Source organism: Pseudorca crassidens, chromosome 16, assembly GCF_039906515.1.
Source record: "Pseudorca crassidens isolate mPseCra1 chromosome 16, mPseCra1.hap1, whole genome shotgun sequence".
NCBI lineage: Eukaryota > Metazoa > Chordata > Mammalia > Artiodactyla > Delphinidae > Pseudorca > Pseudorca crassidens.
Window position 1 is genome coordinate 79,181,779 of NC_090311.1, and position 16,939 is coordinate 79,198,717.

The following is a 16,939-nucleotide window of genomic DNA, read 5'->3' on the forward strand; positions in this document are numbered from 1 at the left end:
AGTACCTTTGAATCATTTGTTTCAAGGTGTAGGCAGATCAGTCATCACTGCTGATGGTATGAGAGATGATTTTAGATGTAGGGTGAACATTTAGAATTTTAGTGGTTATGTATTATTTTACCATATGTTGGAAATAATTAACACTTCAGAGAGTTATTTTAAGAATTACTTGGGATGAGACTAAATTTAAAAGTGAGTAAATTTAAAGGAAGTGAAGTAACCTTAATACTGATTGTATCTAGACAAAGTAAATAATTAAAGTGGGAATACTGATTGATCTAAGGTCAAATCATAATCCCTAAGAAGTAAAGTTTTGAGGTTTGGTATATAATAGCCACTCATTTTTCTTTCTTCCTCTTGCACTTAGGATAAGTGGAGTTCTGGGTTTTAATTTTATTTCATCAACCTAATAACTAACCAACAGGGATTCTGTATCAACTGTTGCTCTGATTTTTTATTCTTAATTGGTGATTAGACTGGTTATTAAAGTTCTTGGTAAATTGGCTATAAAGCAGATTTTTACTTTTATTTTTAATTTGAAAAATATTCTCCCAGGAAAACTTGTGATTCTTCTTTTTTTAATATAAATTTATTTTTATTTATTAATTTTGGCTGCATTGGGTCTTCATTGCTGTGCACGGGATTTCTCTAGTTGCGGCGAGCAGGGGCCACTCTTGTGATGTGCGGGCTTCTCACTGCGGTGGCTTCTTTTGTTGCGGAGCACGGGCTCTAGGCGTGCAGGCTTCAGTAGTTGTGGCTTGCAGGCTCTAGAGCGCAGGCTCAGTAGTTACGGCACACGGGCTTCAGTAGTTGTGGCTGGTGGGCTCTAGAGCGCAGGCTCAGTAGTTATGGCACATGGGCTTCAGTAGTTGTGGCTCGTGGGCTCTAGAGCGCAGGCTCAGTAGTTATGGCACATGGGCTTCAGTAGTTGTGGCTCGTGGGCTCTAGAGCGCAGACTCAATAGTTATGGCACATGGGCTTCAGTAGTTGTGGCTTGTGGGCTCTAGAGAGCAGGCTCAGTAGTTGTGGGGCACGGGCTTAGTTGCTCTGCAGCATGTGGGATCTTCCTGGACCAGGGCTCAAATCCGTGTCCCTTGAATTGGCAGGTGGATTCTTAACCACTGCGCCACCAAACCCAAAACTTGTGATTCTTAACATCACTCAGTAGAATGAAACAATATTTTTAAAAAATCGTGTTTAGGGCTTCCCTGGTGGCGCAGTGGTTGAGAGTCCGCCTGCCGATACAGGGGACGCGGGTTCGTGCCCTGGTCCGGGAAGATCCCACATGCCGCGGAGTGGCTGGGCCCGTGAGCCACGGCCGCTGAACCTGCGCGTCCGGAGCCCATGCTGCGCAACGGGAGAGGCCACAACAGTGAGAGGCCCGCGTACCGCAAAAAAAAAAAATCGTGTTTAAAGGAAACATTTGCTGAAAAAGTATGGTAATGAAGTCACAAGGTATAAAGTTCAACAAAGAGAAGGAATACCCCTCCATTTCCTTGGGACTTAACCTCGTGGTATATAGCCGGTGCCCCCTCCCACAAACCTTGCTGAGCTGGGCCTGTATCCAGGAGGGAGGAGTGGCGGTAAACCAGGGGCCTGATCTGAGGTAGGCAGATCTGTTACACACGCATCTTATTACTTAAGTAAGAGAACTGGGGGACACTGAGTTATTGGTGATTATTTTGAAAATCCTGTCTTTTGGGCGTAGCACAGGAAAAACCTAATGGATCTTTAATATGTAGCTCTGTGGAAAGCAGAAAGAGCTCCATTTTCCTGTATCCAAGGACTGGATATTTTATGCTTAGTATCTTCTACGGTGCTTAGAATCTTGTTTTTCATAAGTAGGGTTCAGTAAATACTTGTCACTTGATAGCTCTTGAACGTTTTTTCATATATTTCCAGTTAAATTTATATAAAGATGCTTTATCTGTAGACTACATAGACTATCTCTATAGACTATAATTTCGTCGTGTATTTTCTTTATAGTGTATATTTTATTTATATGCTTTTTAGTGTATATAAACAGATATAATTTTAGTGTCCTTAACATAGAGTGTTGGTCTTTAGGTTTTCATGTAAAGAGCCCTGGAGTGGGGTGTAAGGACATCTGATTCTTGACCCATCTCTCTGGCTGTGCATGCATGACCTTGGACAAGCCTCTCAACCTCTTTATCTAAATATCCTGATTGGTGAAATAAGGGGCTTGGACTAGATCAGTGGTTTCCCTCTTTTTTGACTGTGATCTGCAATAGCTTTAGTTTTACACTGTGATCAGTACAAACATTGGTATATTTAACTGACACACAAGTTCACAAGACAGTACCGGTCCTTACTACACATGTTGCCATCTGATATTTTTTATCCTTTTTTTTTTTTTTTTTTTGCGGTACGCGGGCCTCTCACCGCTGTGGCCTGTATCGTTGCGGAGCACAGGCTCCGGACGCGCAGGCTCAGCGGCCATGGCTCACGGACCCAGCCGCTCCGCGGCACGTGAGATCTTCCCGAACCGGGCACGAACCTGCGTCCCCTGCATCGGCAGGCGGACTCTCAACTACTGCTCCACCAGGGAAGCCCCCATCCTATTTTATTTAAAACACTGGTGATGGTCCACTAAGGTCATTCCACAACCGATTAATGATTCCACTCACAAGCAACATGCCTCAGGGATTTCCAGGCTGTTTCTGTTTCAGGATTCTATGCTTATAGGTATGTTACAAATGTAAAAAAAAAGAAGTATTAAAAACTGTAGTGTGGTTGAGAGATTCAAAGGCACGGGTGTTGCACTAACTGTGCTTTGTATAAATGTGGTGCCTGGTTTATTGGACTCATAGCAGTGGCCTCCCATTTACATGGTATTTACTCTGTACAACACAGGGATACAGAAGAACAGCATGTTCTTTGTTCAGAGTCATAATCTAATGGACACAGTCTCAGATTTCCAAGAGGCCTCATGTCATCTGTGTGGCCTTGTGAGTCTTCTGTCCCAACACCCCTGAGGCTCAGGACCTACCTGTATCAGTTGAGGTACACTTTTTGGGATAGGAAGAATCTGTATGTGTGCAGGATATAAGGAAAAGCTTTTTTTTCCTGTTGTGTGCAATCCTCTGATCTCAATCATTTGCTTTGCTTTGGTGCATATGCCCCTTCACACCCCACTGCAGTCCTGTCAATGCACATGTACCTTTGATCTAATTTCCAGTCTTTTATAGGGTCTCAGGTCCAGGCAGAAGGGCTTTCGTAGGCTTTTGGACTAGGTTAGGAGCTCCAGCTAAATGTTTCCATAGGTACCCTTGCAATAACTAATGACACCAACTACCACAGAGTTGAGCCAAACTAAATAGGTTAAGTGGACAGTCCCCTACAAGACTGCCCTCATGCACCAGTCACAGATGTGGGGGAGGGGTGGTGTCTCCAGGCCACTCTTCTGACCAGCCAGCTACTAATTTGGAGGTTCCTACTACCCTCTCAGGTTCAATAACTCACTGCAAGGACTCAGAACTCAAGAACATACGTATGATTACAGTTTTATTGTAGCAAAAGGATATAAATCAAAACCAGCCAGGGGGGCTTCCCGGGTGGCGCAGCGGTTAAGAATCCGCCTGCCAATGCAGGGAACACGGTTCGAGTCCTGGTCCGGGAAGATCCCACATGCTGCGGAGCAACGAAGCCCGTGTGCCACAACTACTGAGCCCGCCGTGCCACAACTACTGAGCCTGCACTCGAGCCCCCGAGCCACAACTACTGAAGCCCGCACGCCTAGAGCCCGTGCTCCCCAACAAGAGAAGCCACCGCAGTGAGAAGCCCACTCACCGCAACTAGAGAAAGCCTGCGCACAGCAACGAAGACCCAACACAGCCAAAAATAGAAACAACCCAGCCAGGGACTTCCTTGGCGGTCCAGTGGTTAGGACTCAGTGCGTTCACTGTCAAGGGCCTGGGTTCCATCCCTGGTCAGAGAACTGAGATCCTCCAAGTCCCGTGGGGCAAAAAACAAAAAACAACCAGCCAAAGGGAAAGACGAGGGGCACAGGGAGAGGTCTGGGAGAATCCCAAATTCAGAGCTTCTGTTCCCTCCCTGTGGAGACCGAAACTTACCCCTCCTAGCACACGGCACACTGACGTGTAATACACAGAGTAGTGCCAACCGGCCAGACCCCATCAGGAACCATCTCCTTAGCCTAAACTGTCAGGATCCACTATGAATAAAACACATGCCTATCACTCCAAGGTTTTAAAGAGGATCCCGCCTCTGCCTCTTTAAATTTAAACTACATACATAATGTTTTCAGTGGCTATGACAACTTGACAACTCAACGTTTTCTATGTTTTTCCTTCAATCTCTTACCCGTTGCACTTTTCCAGGAATCGCTCCATTTAATTTTCTTCCACTCCTGAGGCTATACTGTAACATCATTTGAAATCGTATGGTTTCACTCTTCTGACCAGCCAGCTACTAATCGTATGATTATGGTCCTTGGGGCACAACGGATTGTGACTGAACTTGAAAAGCAAATTCCATTAAATTCAAACAAGAGTCACGCGTTACCTGCATTCTATAAAAAGATGAAGCATTTGTGGTCAGCGACCTTCCTTCTTTGACACAAGTAGGGAGGTCGGCTACACACGCTTTGGAGTCTGCGCACGACCGCCACGTGCCGCCCTGGTTACATCACGCTCAGCGGCTTTTACGGGAGTGCGCGGCCTCCAGCAAAATCCCGACTCCTACGCGAACGGCGACGGCGGCGGCGGCGGCGGCGTCGGCGCCCAAGCCCCTGCGCAGGCGCAGAAGCAGCGCGGGAGCCTCCGCTCAGGCACTGCCGCGGACATCCTAGGGGGCCTCGGCCACAGGGGCCGGAAGTGACGCATCTCCGCCTTTCCGCGTCCCTCGCGGCGGGCGTCGGGGCTCAGCGGCGCAGTCCGCTCCGAGAGTTGTGAGCCAACGGCTTCTTCGCGGGCCCCGCCGCCGCCGACCCCACTCCTCGTTGGAGAGAAGATGGTGGGCCGGAACAGCGCCATCGCCGCCGGCGTGTGCGGGGCCCTTTTCATCGGGTACTGCATTTACTTCGACCGCAAGAGGCGGAGTGACCCCAACTTCAAGAACAGGCTGCGGGAACGTGAGTGGGTCCCCTGTCTCCTGGGCCTGATGCCTCCCCACTCCACCCCGGCGTCCCCATCCCCTCCTGCCCCTCGCCGGGCCGCCGCGTGCTGGGCGGCCGCGTGGTGCTGCCGGGTCTGGGGCGGCGAGCGAACAAGCCAGAGAAAGGTGATGGCGCTGGCCGCGCGCTCCCAGGGCTGCTCCCGGCCCTTGTGCCCCGCACGAGTCCCTCCATTTTGGAGGAGGGAGCTTTCCCATTTTGTTTTCCCCAAACACTTTTCGGCGTGTAGATGCATATTTGTTTGTATTATGATTTAGGGCGGAGGTTGTGGTCCTTTTTGCTGTTGATCTTTCTAAACCTCTATTTCTAGCTCGAAAGTTGCGGAGTTTTTTTTGTATTACGAATTTGTGCTTGAGACCAAATCTGCAAATCCAGCTCGGTATCGTTCTCAAACGATAAGGTTGCATTCTTAAACCCTCTTGGTAGCTTCGTTCTAAAGGCTTCCAAGATATGAGTGAATGCTATAGAGATTGCAGGGGAGTCCAAAGGGCTTTGCTTCTGTGGCTCAGTCTTATTTCATACCTGCGACATCTTTTAAGAGAGATTTACAAGAGGGGAATCGTGTCACCAAAACCTTTGTGATCTTTGAATTTCGGAGGTATGCTCGTTTGCAGCAATAGAAGGGCAAATTTGTTGCATTAAAAAATAACTTTGGTAACTTACCTAGGTTGCTCAGTCAAAACAGTTCATAAAATTAGAATTTATATGTAAGTTATTAAAGCCCATGAAGTACGAAGAAGTGAGTATCCTATTTAATGATTTACTGCTTAATTAAGCTAAAATAAGGCATTTCACATGTTCTATAGTCACACGTGGCTAGTGACTACCTTACTGGAAAAGGTGCTCTTATACCATCTACAATATGATATCTGATTCTAGCTCTCCTATGTCCCAGGAAGAAAGGGATATGGAGATAATTTATTTTATTTATGGTTAGGTGGAGTAATGGAAATAGTGCTGTTTTGGATTCAGACACTGAGTTTTCTGGCCCAGGTTAGTCACAGATTAGCATAATCTTGGGCTGAGTCTTAATTTTCTTAGCTTGCAAAATCAGGTAATGCCTCTAGTTGGTTTTTTGAAGATTAAAATATTTGAGGTGCCTGCCACCATTCCTGACATGGAGAAGGCCCTGTAAATGCTGGCTGTAAGTGTAACTGTTGGAATTTAGATAATTTTCCTGTAGTTTCAGAAATAGCTGGGGGGTGATGGCGTGGATGCAGAGCTCTGTAAAGAATGGATTAACCTTTTTTTCTTTGGAAACACTACAGTTCTATTGTTAAACCTTGAGAAAATGAATTTTTGGTTGAAGAAATCATGAAACTAGCATTTTGGACAAATTGAGAAATCTGTTATTTTCAGAATTTCTTTTCCATCATCCTCAATCCATAAATTTTTTTTCTAGTTTCAGCAGTATCCTGGTGACTTAAGTGGTCAGGCTTGAATTAGTAGCTGAATAACCCTTGAGCAACGGATTTCAACCTTTAGTTTTCCTCTGTTGTAAAATAGTATAACGTAGAGTTTAGTACAGTACCTCTGGCACATGGTAATGGATGAACGCTGAAGATTGTTTATGAATATAATTATTTGATATTTTCTTTACCAGGTAAACCTTATTCAGAGTAATTTTGCAGTCTGTTTAAAGTCTGTATGGTTGACCGATTTTAAGAACTTGATGGCGTTTTGTATTTGTGGAGCGAAATTGATTTCAGTTTAGTTTAATTTCGTGTTTTTCTAGCCTAATTCCTAATAGAATATTTACATCTATAATAAAAGGGCAGCGTTTTTCAAATCAGTGTTTCTGGGGTTTTGTTTTGTGTGTGTGTATTTTTTTTTTTTTAAGGAAGAGAGTTAAGATGTTTAAAATAGGTTTGAGGTTAGATCTGGGATTCTAATTTATTCAGTTTTTTTTAAACCTTCCATTAGTAAGAGCAGATTACCAGAACTCCTACAGCATAATTTATATCTAAATAATCACTAATAAATGAAAATTAATCTACAAATTATAGTGCCAACTATAGATGTTTTTCATTATACAGCACTGTGTAAAATGATTCATCATTTTAAGATATATTGAGTAACCTTCTCATTTAAATGAATGCTTTAAGAATGATTTAGATTTGGGACTTTTTGTAAGTTCATATTTTATGTAGTTTTTTTTAGTCTGTTTTAACTTGTTAGGTTACACAGTAGCACTTTGGACTGATTTCTAGCAAATCTTGAGTCGATTTGCTGATTGAATGTGTAACTCCTTGGTTTTTCAGTGTGTTCTGTGTCCTTTTGTCACAGAGATCCTATTTGATACTGTCCCTGAAAATAAGTTAATGTAACAATTGTCTTATAAAAGTAAAGCCAGAATTTTAATCTTATAGCTATAAATTTATACAAGCTAATTGTCTTATAAATTAAACCACAATTTTAATCTTAACAGCTATAAATTTAAAGCAACTAAGCGATCTTAAAATTTGGTAACTATCAAACATTCAACAACAATCATGCGTTCTTCTCCACTCCATTTTAAAAAAAAAAACCTGTAAGATTGGAAACTAATACTGTTTCATTATCATTTTTGTCATTTTCCATAATTCTGACTTAGCATATTGTATTTCTCTGTTTATTCCACAAACTTTCCAGGTTTAACTTCTGAGGTGCTGTAACATGGCGATGATAATAGGGTTACTATGAGGATAAAATAAACTAATTAATAACATTTAGAATAGTGTCTGGCATGTAACATCTAAAACAGGTGCTTACCCTTAACATCCAAGTGTTCCATGTCCAATTCCTCTGTGAGGGCTTTCTCTTCTAGTTGTAGTACCCTCCCAGCACTAGGCTGTACCGTGATACTTAGTAATTAGTTAATATAGTCTGGTTATCAGTCATTATTTTCTGCCTGAAGAGGGCTGAACGAAACCCTTAGTTAAGCAAATTGGGGGTAGAATATATTATGCGTTCTGTTTCCCCACAGTTGCCCGGTGATGAACACCTAGCAAAGGTAGCTGGTGGGGAAAATAGGCAGTCTTCAAAATAATATGTAAGATAGCTTTAATCTATTTTTTTTTGTTGAAAGTGCTAAGACAGTTTTTAAGCCTTGGAGTTGTAGCACTTTATGTAATCTGGGGGCTAGAGTTGGCCAGAGACACTGGTGTGGTTAAACCTAGTTTGTAAGTGTAGGTAAGAAAAGGTTCCCTGACTGTAGTAAATTAACCATCTGTCTCTGCACTTAGGCAAACAGGTCACTGCCTCTTTAGTCATGTATTGAAATTTGGATTTATAGAATGCTTTAAGGTTTTAAGAGGACATTTGCACCGTCAATACAGTGAATGTTTATATCTCACGATACCAACCAGGCACTGTTTAAAAATACATTAACTCATTTAATCCTCATATCAACTCTATGAAGCAGGTATTGTTCATAAACCAGTTGTTACATACAGAGAAGGGGAGACACCGGTTAACTGTAACTTGCCCAAGGTCACACTGCTAGTCAATGGAAGATCTAGGATATAAAGGAAGCCCGAGCTTCCTTGTGCCAACACTCTTTCACACAGGGTGTACAATTAAACAACAACTTAAAATACTGTTAGTGTCCTATTATTGATTTGGTTTTAAGGGTTGACTAACAGATTTAAACAGCATCACTTACTCCTAAGATTTGTAGTATTGCTATTTCATATCAAAAAACAAACAAAAAACCAAAACAACTTACAAACTTTAGGCAGAGGGGGTTTTTTTCTTAACTAGCTGGCAGTAGTTGAATTAAGAATCATTTCTGAGTGCTACCCTTCTTCCCTCTTATTTTTGCCAAATGCATAAAAACTATGCTTTTTTTTTTTTTTTTTTTAAGAAAACTGTCAAATGCTGGGGGTTTTGTTGGTTTTATTTTGTTTTTTTGTTTTTGTTGTTGTTTTGTTTTTTTCCCTATTTAAGAATGCCAGGTAGTTTTCAAAAGTCAGTAAAGACAGAGTCTGTTATATTTCAGCAATAAAGCTCCGAAACAACAGTGGCTTGAGTTTTGTTCGTGTTTCATGTCCTGTGTAGGTTGAAGGTGGGAGGAGAGGCTTGCTTTGCTTATGATAATTACTCAAGAGACCCAGCTGGGGGAGTGTCTCCATCTTGTAAACTGCTCATCCTGGTGCCTGAGAGGGAAGGAAAGCGCTTCTGCCCAGAAATGTCCTAGTGTCCATAGCTCATTGACCAGAACAATTTTTATGACCCTGACAAATCACAAGAAGAGAGCTTGAGTCAAGCATGTTTTGCAAATAGAATGAATGACTGCCACAGCAGTTAGACTTCCTTTGATTCCCATTTTAATAATGATGAAATGAAAATATTACCTTTCTTGCAGGAAGAAAGAAACAGAAGCTTGCCAAGGAGAGAGCTGGACTTTCCAAGGTATAATCTCTTTTAGAGAAACAATTATTTTACAGTCTACTTCAAATGTGTATTTTGAGAATGCTAATTGGTATCAGACATTGATTTTCTGTTTTAAAATGTATATATATATTTTTTTTTGCGGTACGCGGGCCTCTCACCGCTGTGGCCTCTCCCGTTGCGGAGCACAGGCTCCGGACGCGCAGGCCCAGCGGCCATGGCTCACTGGCCCAGCCGCTCCGCGGCATGTGGGATCTTCCCGGACCGGACGGGGGCACGAACCTGTGTCCCCTGCATCGGCAGGCAGACTCTCAACCACTGCGCCACCGGGGAAGCCCTGTACTCTTTACCTTTTACTTTAGGTTTGATTCACAGTTTTCTAAGAACAAATATCACTTTGATCAAAAAGTATTTTTTCTTGCATTTATTTGAATGTAGATACTAACCTCTAATCCTTGCGAGTGTTGTTGAAGAGTGAATTTCTTTTTGTCAGTTTTCATAATGAGCTATTCAGGTTTTTTTAGTGGCATGATTTTTTGTATTGTTTATATTCCTGGAGTAATTTTGGTATCAGTTACTAAATATTCTATTTCTAAACAGTTACCTGACCTTAAAGATGCTGAAGCCGTTCAGAAATTCTTCCTTGAAGAAATACAGCTTGGTGAAGAGTTACTAGCTCAAGGTAATTAATATTCATTAGAAGACTAGGAAACAAGGCAAAATTCTTCACACTAATATAAACTTATGGTGGTGAGTGGCTTTTTTAATGTAGTGTGGGCTGTTGTTTAAAAAGATACTGTAAATACTTCAAGACAAGTTTTTAGGCATTTAATAATATGAGACATTTAATAATATGAGGACAAGTAATCTTTACAAATGAGGTTGCTTTTAAGTACTTTAGAGAATACAGTCATAGTGTAATATATAAATAGTGACTGAAAGAATATCTGGGAGTGTAATTCCCTCAACTCCTTCATCTAACCTTCAGGTCTTTTCTAGTACTTATAGGAAGGAATGGCTAATATAATAAGTCCCAGAGGAGGCTGAAGGTTAATTTACCTGTTCAGAAGTATTTATAAATATTTTTACTGTCAAATTAGCTTTTATCTCAAAGTAGCTTTGAAGTAGTTTCTGTCATTAATAAAAAAAGTATCACGTGTCAACTTGTTTTTCTTATTCTCACTGTTATAATAGATTTAGATAGTATTGAACTACATGATGCAGGTCATTTGTGGGGTGTTTTTTTCCCTTTTTTTTTATGGGGAGACATTAAAGGTTTGCGATGGTGATATTACTTTTTATCATGTCTCCTGTTTCATAAGAAATAATTCTTGAGAGAGGTAAGGGAGGCAGTAATTGTTTTTTATTTGATTGGTATAGTAAGCTGCTAATATTTATAAATTAAAATGGAAACGTCTTGCTAGGAAATAATTGACTTTTTTCACGGTATAAGAAAAATATGAAGTTTAATCATAGGGCAAGGTAAAGCACTTAAATCCTCATTAGGATCGTTTGAGAGGCTATGACTGTATTACTTTAATATCTAAAAAGAAAAGCATGTATAATGATATGTGTCTAAGGATAGAGCGTATGTTTGGGTTATATTGGAGATCCATGTACTGTGGGCATCTGTCAATTTGTCTTTAGCCTTTAGATCCAGATGGAAAAGAAAAGTTAACTCATGGTGGTGGGGGGACGGGGGGGTCAAGGAAGGGTAGAGAAGAGTTGTTCTTTTTCCCAGGCGTATGTTGCTCCCGTTTCAGCCCAACACACCCAGAGGGGTACTTAACTCAGCTGCCAAGCTGCCTTTTCTTCTGGTGGAATCTACCAACCCAGCCTGAGGTAGAAGACTCAGGTGGTTAGAATTTGGGAAAAGTAAGCCATGAGAAAGCATAAGCAGCTTAGGCAGTGAGCGTTATTGCTTGGCAAGGCCTCCTGCGTCCAGGGGTCTTCCATAAGCATACTCGCTTAGCTGGGCAAGAGCTCGTCTCAGGATATGTGAATGCGATTGGAGCTGCAAGGGCAGAGGGGAAGCGGTTTGTTTCACTGCGCTGAATTGCTGTGGTTGTTCATGAGTGGTTTCCAGTGTGTTTAGAAGTTTTAGGAGGTGTCTCAGAGGATCCCCTGTGTTCTACACATAACCCTCTGGTATAGTCACTCTATTTCCGTTCAGTAATCGGAATTCATATCCTCAGACAACAGTGTGATCCCGTCTGTTGCCTGTAAGTTCAGTGGCATGAGGATTCACTGGCCATGTGGCATCTTAATTTCCAAGTCAGTGGAGCCATTGTGTCCCCGATGGAAGTCCCATCTTATGTGGAAGACCTAAGTCTTATATTTTCCGTTTTTAATTCTTCTTTGTAGAGTTAATGGTTTCTTCAGTTTGAATACTTCAAGTGGAAATGCTAGGTGGAGGCAGTTCCTCCTCATTTACCAGAGTCTTGACTCCCTTGTTTGGTCACATTCTTACTCAGGGCTGGAAAACTTTGTTTACTGGTTTATTATATTTGTTTTTTTTTTTTAAGTTTAATTTTTATTTTTTTGGTTTATTATAGATGATAGTACTGAGGAGCAGCCAGACAGAAGAGAGGCGTAGGGTTAGGGGGTGGGGACTTCCACGCCTTCTCTGGAGGTGCCGCCCTCCTAGTACTTCGATGTATTCACCAACCCAGAAGCTCAGGAAATAATTTCTTGACATAATCAGAATTTGTTCAGTTTCACGGAAAGAGTTACAAATGGCACAGTCCCTACATTAAATTGCCAACAAACTAAGATTAAAAATCAGTGAGTAGGAGAACCAGTGAAAAAGTCTACAACAGAAAATGAGTTAGCTACCAATCAGGGAAACATTTTCACGTCTCCTTGAGGCTGCACCTTGAATTCCCTGAGAGGGAGGGCCTAGGCATTGGGGAAACGAGAGCATTCTGCTCAACACAGCAGTGTTTCATACCAAATGGCGACTTCCATCTTGTAACACTTGGTTTGTTCTTCCTCTGCTCTGTCATAAAAGGATTATATGGTGCTTTCAATGCTGTTGGTATTATAAAACATACTACTTGATATCTGGCTATCAGGTCAGCAGAAGTTGTAGCAACATCATGTGCGAAGGTAGCTCAAGATGACAAGTTGACTGCGATTGAGGTCCTGTAAATGTGTAAATGTATCCAGGATTGCTTGGCATTTTTTGCTGTTGGATCTGCAGAGAGGTTGACTGCCAGTGATGACTAGGTTCAGAAGAGATTAAAGGCCTTTAGGGTGTCTACTTACATGTGGTGATATTCATACAGTATAAGGGATTAGTTTAAAGTGAAATTGGGCCTGTCTACCTCAGTCCCCCAATCTTCCAGTTCTCTATTCTCATAGAAAATATTGTTTTATTGTTAGCAATTTCTTATGTATTCTTAGTATATAAATAGTAATAAACTTGGACATTTCTTTTTTTTTTTTTAAACTTGGACATTTCTGTACCTTATTTTCCCCTCTTTGTATGTGTGTTGGAGTCCCTTCAATATCAGTACATATAATCTGACTCATTCTTGTTCATGGCTTCTTAATCAGTTATATGAGTGTACTTACTATATTTTCTAGGTTTTACTTGCACAATGTTTTTGGTCATTTTCACTTGGAGATACAGTGAAGACTTTAGGGTTGAATTTTGAACAAAGGCAAAGGCTTTTCCAGTCTCATGTTATGTTTATGTAAATCTTCCAGGTGAATATGAGAAGGGTGTGGACCATCTGACAAACGCGATTGCTGTGTGTGGACAGCCACAGCAGTTACTGCAAGTGTTGCAGCAAACTCTTCCACCACCAGTGTTCCAGATGCTTCTGACTAAGCTCCCAACAATTAGTCAGGTAAAGATTTGAAATGTTATGAAATAAGTGAGTAGTATCTGAGAGTTAAATGTTTAGGGACATTGGCATTTTAAAAAGGAGCCTAGTGGACATGATGACATCATGAAACTCTCCTCCATGTAATGAAAAGGAGATGTCAGTGCTTGACCTTTTCTTCCCTAAGAGAAAAGCATCCAAATGAGGGGGCATAAAATCTAGTGATTGTGCCCAGGAAGTCGATTAGGAATTATGTCTCTTAGTGTTAAATCTCAGGCCTTAGTATTCAAATCATCAAATTCAGGCCACTCCCAGCTACTTTCTGAACCTAGCTTTCTGCCTCTTGTGTGAAACCACGCATGTAGTTAAGGGGCCTGGCAGAGGCCAGAGGAGCCAAGGTGGCATGGCTTGGAAGTCAGGTCATAAAGGGCTCTGGGTTCCCTCTGACCTCACTTGTCTGAAGGCCCCAGTGTCTCTGCTGCTGCTGAGGTGGGCTTCAAGTTTGGAGCTATTCGACTACATCCCATTTAAATAAGAGGTTAAGCATAACTTAGGAGTTAATTAAAATGCATTCCTTTTAAATCCTTCTCAAGGAGCCCGAATGAATCTACTTTTTGGAATATCGTGTCTATTAAATGAATTTTCATCTTTGATATAATTAAAAATTAGTAAAATGACTGGTTAATTCTTTAAACTCATCTTTACAATTCTTTAAACTAATCTTTACTCATCTAGATTGGAAAGGGACTGAAAAGAAAAGGGTCCTAAAGATTTAAGGGAATGGACCTAGAGTCTGTCATACAGAGTGTAGTAAGTCAGAAAGAGAAAAACAAATAACCGTATGCTAACACATATACATGGAATCTTAAAAAAAAAAATGGTTCTGATGAACCTAGAGGCAGGACAGGAATAAAGACACAGACGTAGAGAATGGACTTGAGGACACGGGAGGGGGAAGGGTGTGAGAGAGTGGCATGGACATATATACACTACCAAACATAAAATAGCTAGTGGGAAGCAGCCACATAGCACAGGGAGATCAGCTCGGTGCTTTGCAACCACCTAGAGGGGTGGGATAGGGAGGGTGGGAGGGAGATGCAAGAGGGAGGGGATATGGGGATATATGTATACGTATAGCTGATTCACTTTGTTATACAGCAGAAACTAACACAACATTGTAAAGCAGTTATACTCCAATAAAGATGTTTAAAAAAAAAAAAAGGATTTAAGGGAAAGAGTTGGAAAACCAAGGAGTTTCAGTCTTTTTTATTTTAGACTAATGTGGTTCCCAGTCAGTTGTCAGAATCCTCTAAGATTATCTGTCTTTTGAAAGACAGCATAGCATAGTGCTTTTGGGAAATCGACCTGAGGATGATGTCTTTGTATAATGACTGTGACCATTTACAGGCAGAAAAGGGAAATGTTTGGAGGATAGAATGATCAGTATAGCACTAATTGGTATTTCTTCCTGTGGGAGTGAAAAGAGATCTTAAATTCTTTTTGGTTTTAGTTACAAAATTGACTAACATGTAACACGATATAATGTTATGGTTCCTTTGTTGACTTGAATTTTGAGATGGGACTGACAATGATCATTATTTTCTCAGATAAAAACAACGTATGAAGTGTTAAATGTTGATATCTCAGTATGGGTAAACCTCAGCAAGATTTGATTCAGAGATTTGATACAAAGGGCATTTTATGTTGAACTTAGAATCCTGATTAAATGCTTATCATACTTCTAAAAATTAAAAATTCTTTTCTCTTTCAGAGAATTGTAAGTGCTCAGAGCTTGGCTGAAGATGATGTGGAATGAGAAATATGTCAACATAATAATCTCAATTTTAAAATATTTTAAAAATCTGAACTTGGAAGATGATCAGCTCTGGGGGAGTAAGGGCAAATACGCTTGTTATGGACTGTCCTACACTGAGATCTACCAAAGTTAATTTTTACTTTGTGTAGATCCATTTGTCTGTTTTATTTATTTTTCTCAGTGAAAAGTGTATTTTGATAGGTTTTGATTTTATAAATACACTGTCAGTTACCGAGATATGGATTTTGTTTATTCCTAAAATGTGCAGTTAGAATGTACATGTATAACATCATATTACTTAAATTAAAAATACCCAATGCTCAGTTTTGATAGGCCAAAAAAAGTGTAGAAGAAAACTGAAGAATGCAATTTTTTCCTTTAAGCTAGTACAGTTTGCTGTACATCAGATGATTGGATGGAAACTTGATTGTGTATTAAAACTGAGCATTAAAATCTTTAAGAGATTCTTTCTTTCCATTTAATCTCTTAAATATGTCTAATGTGCTGCTGTGCTATAGTAACTTCACTCCCACCGTTGATTATATCAGTGAGCCTAATGTGTTCCGGATATTTATCTCCTTGTATTTTAGATATGTGTAGTTGCAAATAGCACCAGGAATTAGATCTGTGTACACCCTTAATCTAGCTGAGTAAGGTTTGCCAGTTAATGTCTGCCCACATTTATAAAATGAGGGAATTGGTCTGCTGATTCAGCTTCTAATTCCTTTGGTTCTGTTCAGCATTTTCAAATCCCTTTTTCTGAGGGATATATCTGTTTGGGCAACCAGCCCTTGCATTTTTTAATACTCTGAATTTTGCATGCTTGCCTGACTTAGTATTTCTGAATTGATTTTTTTTTAAGCTATAACTTGTGTTGATTTTCAGTGAAATCATGTTTCTGTCACTACTTTTGTAAATTAATCTGAAATTTAACCTTCAAGGTAGCTGGGACAATATGCTTGTAAAAGTTTGTGTTCCCCTTTGCTTTTATCGTCAGTGTACCTCCTGAATCCCCTTCCAGCCTGATTCACTTATCTTGTTATGGGAATAAGGTATAACTTTGTGGCTGAAGACTTGCAAAGAATGAAGATAATGGGACCTTTTATTCTCAAAATAGTGACATTATCTGCAGCCACAGATTCAGTATCAGACCTGAGAATAAAGATCCTTGGTACTTAGTGGTGTTTGTTGAGCATTTCTCGTTGTACCGGTTGCCTTTATTCTGTCTGAATGTAGAGAGACCTTTTCTGTGTATTAGACATTTTGTTTTTCTTAAAAACTTTAACTGCAGGGTTTTGTGGTGGTTGGGATGTAGTGGGATGAGTTTGGAATGTGGTTCTAGTTTCTCCCTCTGGATAGCTGCCAGCCTTGGGCAAGTCCACATGACATCTCAACTCCAGTATTCTCATCTGTAAAATAAGAACATCAGACTAGGTCCCTTGCACATTAAAGGACTCTTCCTCAGGAACCTTCCAGGTTTGTGAACAGTGTGCTTTTTTCAGTGACAAGCCTGCATGCTTTTTGAGGGGTGAGGTGGAGTGGGGTGACTAGTTCAAACATGTGTTGGTAGGTTCATTTTCCTAGTAGGATCCCAAATCCAAAACAGTATAGTGGTGATTCGTCAGTAATTGACCGTGCAGCTAGGAAACACTCTTCTGCCCTGCATCTTCCCAGACGGGGGATGGACTTGGGACAGTCAGAAGGATTGTAGGTGGGGAAAGAGCAAGGGGCAGACAGCTTGGCAAGAGAGGAATGGACCCAGGAAAA

The 16,939-nt window shown here is 41.0% G+C and overlaps 1 protein-coding gene and 1 non-coding gene across 2 annotated transcripts; both read left to right on the forward strand.

Annotated features, from left to right (window-relative positions):
• Positions 1-4,861: 4,861 nt before the first annotated feature.
• On the forward strand, positions 4,862-16,350 carry TOMM20 (translocase of outer mitochondrial membrane 20). The gene is made up of 5 exons (XM_067711045.1): positions 4,862-5,113; positions 9,501-9,547; positions 10,127-10,208; positions 13,238-13,380; positions 15,128-16,350. Exons 1-5 carry the CDS (start codon positions 4,993-4,995, stop codon positions 15,170-15,172), a joined length of 438 nt encoding a protein of 145 aa, XP_067567146.1. The 5' UTR covers positions 4,862-4,992; the 3' UTR covers positions 15,173-16,350.
• Positions 5,557-5,688, forward strand: LOC137209554 (small nucleolar RNA SNORA14). The gene has a single exon (XR_010936098.1). It is a non-coding gene; the product is annotated as a small nucleolar RNA SNORA14 (small nucleolar RNA).
• Positions 16,351-16,939: the final 589 nt, after the last annotated feature.

Coding starts and splice junctions, on each gene's coding strand:
- TOMM20 (XM_067711045.1), top strand. CDS start 4,993: ATGGTGGGCCGGAACAGCGCCATCGCCGCCGGCGTGTGCGGGGCCCTT. Junction 9,548..10,126: donor AGAGAGCTGGACTTTCCAAG/GTATAATCTCTT, acceptor ATTTCTAAACAG/TTACCTGACCTTAAAGATGC. Junction 13,381..15,127: donor AGCTCCCAACAATTAGTCAG/GTAAAGATTTGA, acceptor TTTCTCTTTCAG/AGAATTGTAAGTGCTCAGAG.